The sequence below is a fragment of the Haplochromis burtoni genome, unplaced genomic scaffold, assembly GCF_018398535.1.
Source record: "Haplochromis burtoni strain Fernald_Lab_line unplaced genomic scaffold, NCSU_Asbu1 Contig_645, whole genome shotgun sequence".
NCBI classification, from domain to species: Eukaryota; Metazoa; Chordata; class Actinopteri; order Cichliformes; family Cichlidae; genus Haplochromis; species Haplochromis burtoni.
Window position 1 is genome coordinate 241,453 of NW_024583006.1, and position 7,173 is coordinate 248,625.

The following is a 7,173-nucleotide window of genomic DNA, read 5'->3' on the forward strand; positions in this document are numbered from 1 at the left end:
GTACGAAGAACGGGCCCCAGGTGTGGAGTAGGTAATGTTTGCAGTATAAATTACTATGGTGATGCACCTTTGAGTACAGATACAAGGGTCAAGTTCTGCCTTTGGGCTACAAACAGAGCTTTCCACCTGGATCCTGATCCAGGACGCAAGTTCAGATTAAACTCTGACTTTGTTCATCCGGAGATTAGATGAAGTTGTTTAACAGACTCTGCCAGGTAATCCCTCTGACTCCTCCCCTCCTGCTCCACCTGAAGCAGCTGACTGAGTTCATAAAACACTAAAGTTTCAGGTAGACATCAGTTTTCTCTATCACAGCTTAAATAACCAATCAGACGTGAGGACTGACAATAAACCGAGCGGGTGGAGGGAGTGTGACCCCTCAGGTAACAGCGAGACTCGGCATCCTCACCCAGTGTGGGACAAATGGTTTGGGCTGCAAAAACGAGCGGCCTGGAAATGAAACATAAAAGCTTCTGAAACAAGCCGAGCAGACAGAACCCACCCACAGAAGAACCGTCCACAGAAAAAACAGCCACAGCAAAAACTGTCCACAGCAGGACCCGACCTGAGTCACAGTGAGCTGATTCATGGGTTCATGCTCGGCGCCCAGTGTGAATGGTGGCGTTCACTCAGACTGATGATCTGCAATCTCCTGAGGTTATGTGTAATAAGTTTCTTAATTTCTTTGTGGATAAGGTTGCCAGTTTGAGATCCTCCACTTTATCTTCTGTTGGCCTGGCTGTGCATGTTCCCCGTTTAAATTAATTGTTCTACCTGAACTAGAGAAGCTTGTGTTAACTGCTAACCCATGTGGTTCTCCGAATGATGTCGCTCATCCCCGTTTTCTAAAAAAAGTGTTTCCTGCTGTTGGACCACGTATTCTGAACCTAATTAATACCAGCCTCTTGTCAGGTCAAGTACCAAGCGAGTTTAAGCTTGCAGTTATTCATCCCTTACTTAAGAAGCCAGGCTCAGATATTTCAGTTCAGTCAAACTTTAGACCCATCTCTAAATTTCTTTTTCTGAGTAAGATCTTGGAAAAGGTTGTTCACACTCAGCTGATGGATTATCTAAACAACTCTCAAATGTTTGAAGTTTTTCGGTCCGGCTTTAAGCCGTTTCATAGCACAGAGACAGCTGACTGCTGCATCTGACACAGTGGATCACGACCTGCTGATCTCTCGATTACAGCTTTGTGTGGGCATTTCTGGCTTGGCACTCCTGTGGATAAAATCATATCTCTCAAACAGGAGCTTCTGTGTTAAGTTGGGCTCGTCATCGTCCTCTGTGGCCCCTCTGCCGTGGGGTGTACCACAGGGATCTATTCTTGGGCCATTACTGTTTAGATTGTATCTCCTGCCACTGGGTGTGATCTTTCGTAAACACAAAGTGTCATTTAATAACAATAATAATGCTAATAATAAATTTTTATTTATGAGCACCTTTCAAGTCACCCAAGGACACTTTAAAATAGGATAAAACGGGTTAGGGTTAGGCGCCCCAGCCAGGCGCCCCAGCCAGGCGCGCCAGCTAGGCGCGCCAGCTAGGCGCGCCAGCGTTCACTCAAGCCGGAAGTCTTCAATTTCATTTATATGCTGATGATTGCCAGTTTCATTTTCCTTTCAGTCATTCTGATAGCTCTCCAATTAGACTCCTGCTTGATTGCCTCAGTGATGTTAAGTCATGGATGGCTCAAAACTTCTTAAATTTTAATGAACGTAAAACGGAAGCAATTCTGTTTGGCCCGAATCGTTCCTCTGATATCCCTGATGTTGAACTTGCTGCTCTGACCCTTCACCTGAAGAGCTCGATTACCAATCTTGGGTTAAAAATCGACTCTGCACTTACCTTTGATGGTCACGTGAATGGGGTGGTGAAATCATCATTCTATCAACTCAGGCGTCTGTCGAAGGTTAAACCTTTTCTTTCAAGGCATGATTTGTAGACTGTTATCCACGCTTTTATAACCTCACGCTTGGATTATTGCAACTCCATTTTAATAGGGGTTGGGCTGGCAACTCTGACACGCCTGCAACTAGTCCAGAATGCTGCGGCACGGTTTTTATCTGGTAAAAGGAAATTTGAGCACATTACTCCGGTTCTGGCCTACCTGCACTGGCTTCCAATTGAATTTAGGATTCATTTTAAAGTTCTTTTATTGGTTTTTAAATCTTTAAATGGTCTGGCACCTGCATATTTAGAAAGAAAGAAAGAAAGAAAGAAAGAAAGAAAGAAAGAAAGAAAGAAAGAAAGATTTGTCTGATTTGCTGAAGCCCTATGTCCCCACTCGTTCGCTCCGGTCAGCTGAGCAGCTGTGGCTCTGAGTCCCCAAATCACGGCTGAAACTGAGAGGAGACCGAGCGTTCTCTATCGTGGCTCCTAAGCTTTGGAATAATCTTCCTCTTCACATTAGGCGATCGACATCAGTGATGGTTTTTAAATCCAGATTCAAAACGCATTTTTATTCACTGGCTTTTGACTCAGTGTTTGACTGACTTTAATTATATTTTATTGTTTTCGCTATGTTTATTATTTTATCGTATTTATTAATTCTTATGGTATCTATTATGTTTCTATTGTTCAGCACTTTGGTCAGCCTTGTATGTTTTTAAAGTGCTATATAAATAAACGATGATGATGATGATGTTTGGAGACGATGAGGTCGACGTCTAGCTGAACACACACCTCTGTGGTTAACATGATTTCTTACCTGCCTCAGTACACCCGTGTGCTCCTCCCTGCTCGTTGGTCAGTGGTGGTTCGCTCCTTCAGCAGATTAATGATGGCGCCCACGTCACTGAGAGGTCGCATGCTGCAATTCCTGCTTGAACCAAAGAGTGGTGTGAGGTGGTTGGAGTAAAGGTCCAACAGGTGGACCAAACCATCTGCTTTGGGGTTATTGTTTCCATGGGTTCCCCTCTCTGTGTGTATGGTGGTGTGGTTGACTCGGGCTCTGTGGTGAGGTCAGGCGGTCAGCTGACCTCTATCTGATATTAATGTGGTTTTTGGCATGTTTGGGGGACCAGCACCCTGCTGGGAGCGGCATACCTGTACCTGTCAGCTGGTTTCCATGACCACAGGTGGACTCATTGTAGGGCCTGAGGTCTAGTTTCATTAAGGCAGAGTCTGTGTTACTGTCTGTGAAATAATGTCATTATTCTGGGACTTCCTGTGGTCAGCCTCAAACCTGCGGTTGCTAAAATGAGCAAAAACCCTGGAAGCTGCTCGGGGATCCATGGTGTGACGACAATCAAGATCTTAGTAGGTTTTCTTGGGTTTAATGAGCTTTCTCACAGTTCAGGGAGTAAACAGCGGTAACGTGGAGGTCCTTTAACCCCTTGCCTGCTGCCTTCTAACACAATATTTTAACTTTGCAGGATAAATGAGGAAGAAGCTGAGTCACAGCGATTCTTCTTTTCACAGGAAACATTTTCAGACATTCAGCACATTTCTGCCCTCCAGCTCTCCAACAGGAAGCAGAAGAAATGCAGCTGGCACAGAGGACGTGGCTTCCAGGGCTCTGAGGTCCCTTTATACTGAGCTCTCACCTGCAGGGGGAACCTCCTCCTCCACCTGCTGCAGGTTTCTTGTCCTCACGTGCTGACACTAAGAGTTTTTTTCTCTTTGTCACCTCCCCTCTGCATGTATTATTGTAGGGTCTACCTTATAAGAGATGACTGTTGTGATTTGGCTCTGTATAAATAAAATTGAATTAAATCTAGTTTAAACTTAAAAACAAATATCCTTCTCCACCACCAGCACCTAACCAAAAATAAGAAATCCTGAAAACTGCAGTGCCTCTGGTGTCCAGCAGAGGCAGCAGTGAGTCATAGACTCCAATGTTAAAATAAACATGCTCACAGCCTGATACACAAACTGGTCTATATAGATACCAAAGCAGCTTCATGTTCAGAAATTGTATTGAACTTGGCATTATTAAGGGTGTGGCCTCTGTGACTGATGTGGATGGTGAAACAGGTGGCTGTAGCTGCTAGCTTCACCTGAACCTCCACCTGAACATTGGAGGTGAGCTGACTGTTGTTGACCCTGATATGTGTGTGTGTTGTGTTTCTCATGAGGAAGCATCAGAACAGTCTGATCCACGAGTACATTTTAATGGGAGCTTCAGTCCTGACATGGGCCAGCAGTTTGGATATACAGATAGAAAAGTCAGAGTACATGAGGATACTAAAGTTTATAAATGTGAATCAGGACCTGCTGCACACTCAGCACACTCTGACTCTGTGACCTAAACAAGCTTTGCAGGTAAAAAGGTTACACAACCTCCTACAGTCCATACTCAGGGCACAGGAGCCCCTTTGCAGAGATGCATGGGTTATTTAAACCCTGCCCCAGACTTTCAGGCAGGTGAAACCTTCACAGACGACTCTCCTCCTCAGGCCCCACAGCTTCCTGTCTATTCTCTGATGATGTCACTTCGGGAGAGTATGAGATGGCGGGAGAGTCTGACATCGAAGGGCTGCAGAGAAAACACAGCATCATCTCTATCATCCTCACAGGCATCGTAGCCTGCAGGATCGTACCTGACTGCATCACATGGTTTCGTACCTGACTGCGTCCAGCGCAGCGCCACCGCTGCTTTCAATTGTGACTTTGGTAACGGGCAGAATGTAAGCGACATGCGAGGGACCTGCCTCTACTGGCTCCGCCTCTGGCCTATTTACCTGAGAGGTGGCACTTGCTGTGAAGAAAGGGGGCGGGATTTGTTTTAAACTTCTTTAACTTTCAAAAGTGACCTGTCTGTGTCTGTGTGTGTGTGTCTGTGGGTGTGTGTAAATCTGTGTGTGTGTGTGTGTGTCTGTATGTGTGTGTCTATATGTGTGTCCGTATGTGTCTGTCGGTGTGTGGGTCTGTGTGTAATTCAGTGTGTGTGTGTCTGTGTATGTATTACTGTGTGTGTGCGTGTGTGTCTCTGTGTGATTTTGTTTTTGTATGTGCGAGTGAGTGTTACCGCGTGTGCTACCGTGTGTGTTACTGTGCGAGAGTGTGTTAGCGTGTGTTACTGTGTTTGTGTCTGTGTTACCGTGCGCGTCCTCCTGCTCCTCTGCACCTCTGGATAAACTCTGCTTGTATCGGTGCACAGCTGGATTTCCTCCCTTCAGGAAGTCTTCGGCAATCTGCAGGTAACGCTGACACACAACAACATGGTCAGCGTCTCCTGGGTCAGGTGGTGTGTGATGCTTACCTGAGGCAGGTGTTGGTACCTGTTTATAGTCGTCAGTCACCATGTTGCCCATTGTGATGAGCAGTGAAGAGAATGAAGGTCTGGACTGAGGTTTCTCTTCCCAGCAGCGTTTCATCACGTCGTACCTGCAGACCGAAAAGTGCAGAGGGTCATGCTGAGCGTTGTCACAGGAAGCTGATGTGTGCGCCTGCATGCGTTGTGTCATACATGTCCTCAGGAGCATGGTCGGGTCGACTCATCCTGTATCCTCTCTTCAGAGCAGAGTAGAATTCCTGGGTCATGGGGAGGTCGGGGTACGGGCTGCAGCCTGGGACCAAAACACAGAAACCCTGTGGTGAGGGGGCGGAGACGAGGCTGACAGTAGTGAGCAGACACACCTGTCACAGTCGACCAGAGGGGAGTGTGAGGCTGAAGGAGATCTCACAGCGACGTCTGGACCTTTGTTCTTGTTTTTGATTGAAATGTACAATAAATTCCCTTTTTTCTCTTTGATTAAAGTTAAGTCTGTTCTTCTGGGCTGTGAGGTTGCTGGTAATGGTTTGTTCCAGCTGCTGGATCTGTTTCCTGGTTTTGAACTGGTTTCCAGTTAATGACCAATTTACAACTTCAAATTAAAACTGTGTGTATAACTTTAAAGGGTAAAGGTCAGCAAGAAGAATCAATAAACTTCAACCAGTCCACCCCCTGTTAATGGTAAATGGTAAATGGCCTGTATTTATATAGCGCTTTTCTAGTCCCTAAGGACCCCAAAGCGCTTTACACAACCAGTCATCCACCCATTCACACACACATTCACACACTGGTGATGGCAGCTACATTGTAGCCACAGCCACCCTGGGGCACACTGACAGAGGCGAGGCTGCCGGACACTGGTGTGACAGACTGGGTTACCCAGAGAGAATATCTCCCACAGCAGAACTCCATAGGACCAAACATCGCTCTGCGAGCTGTAAATGTTCTGGAAGATGCTCTCTGGAGACATCCACTTCAGCGGCAGGAAGCTCTGAAACACACAGGTGGGTGCACAGGTGAACACCTGACCTGATGATGTCAGGAGCCCTCAGTATAGTTGACTGAACTGGTTAACTAACGTTTCCCCTGGCGATGTAATCCTGGTCCTTCAGCAGGTCTCTGGCCAAACCAAAGTCACAGACCTTCACCAGCTTCCCCTCGCACACTAGAATGTTCCTCGCCGCCAGATCTCTGTGCACACACTGAGGGACACACAACACGAATACAGATAAATAGGTAAACAAGGTAACATGTGAGTACATCAACTGGTCAACAAAACCCTCGTATCTCAGTATCACTTCCTGTTCCTGTTACATCGCACAGTGGTGTCTTGATGCATGCTCATGCTCCAAGTAAGGAAATCCCTAAAGTTGACTGTGTTCATCTGGACATTTTCAGTGGGAGAAATGTTTCACCAGCATCAGGTGACTTATTCAGTCTCAGCTGACTGCAGGTTTCAACCATATAAACAGGACATTTTAACAGTGACTGAAACTTGCACCACTGAAAGAATTGTCAAGGATGTTTGATATGAAAGGAAGGTTGGAGATTGGCCTATAATTAGCTAAGACTGCTGGGCCTAGAGATGCTTTTTGAGTAAAGGTTTAACTACAGCCAGCTTGAAGGCCTGTGGTACATAGCTGATTATTAGAGATAGGTTGATCATATTTAAGACTGAAGCATTAATTAATGGCAGGACTTCTTTGAGCAGACTTGTACAGGCCTCTGGAGTGCAACCAATTTGGTCCAAATGTGACCAAATTTTTCAATGGTGCGACTAAAAAAAAATCCTAGGTTGCACCAGTGCGACCAACTTTTCGAGTAAAAAAAAAAAAAAAAAAATTCCCTGCAACACATTATGCCCCTATCATGGTCTAAACCAATCAGAGATAGTCAGGGGCGGGACCTCTCTGAATAGCTTGAATAAAGCGATATCGATTCATTAAATCCTGAAT

General features: G+C 45.8%; 1 protein-coding gene across 1 annotated transcript; it reads right to left on the bottom strand.

The window, feature by feature from the left end:
• Positions 1 to 4,094: 4,094 nt before the first annotated feature.
• LOC102293379 (platelet-derived growth factor receptor beta) lies at positions 4,095 to 6,420 on the bottom strand (the record flags this gene model as incomplete). Its single annotated transcript, XM_005949265.2, is given in 7 exon segments — positions 4,095 to 4,480; positions 4,570 to 4,702; positions 5,045 to 5,150; positions 5,226 to 5,331; positions 5,414 to 5,513; positions 6,098 to 6,209; positions 6,298 to 6,420. Coding segments are annotated over 7 exon segments (783 nt in total), but the record flags the coding sequence as incomplete, so codon positions are not given.
• Positions 6,421 to 7,173: the final 753 nt, after the last annotated feature.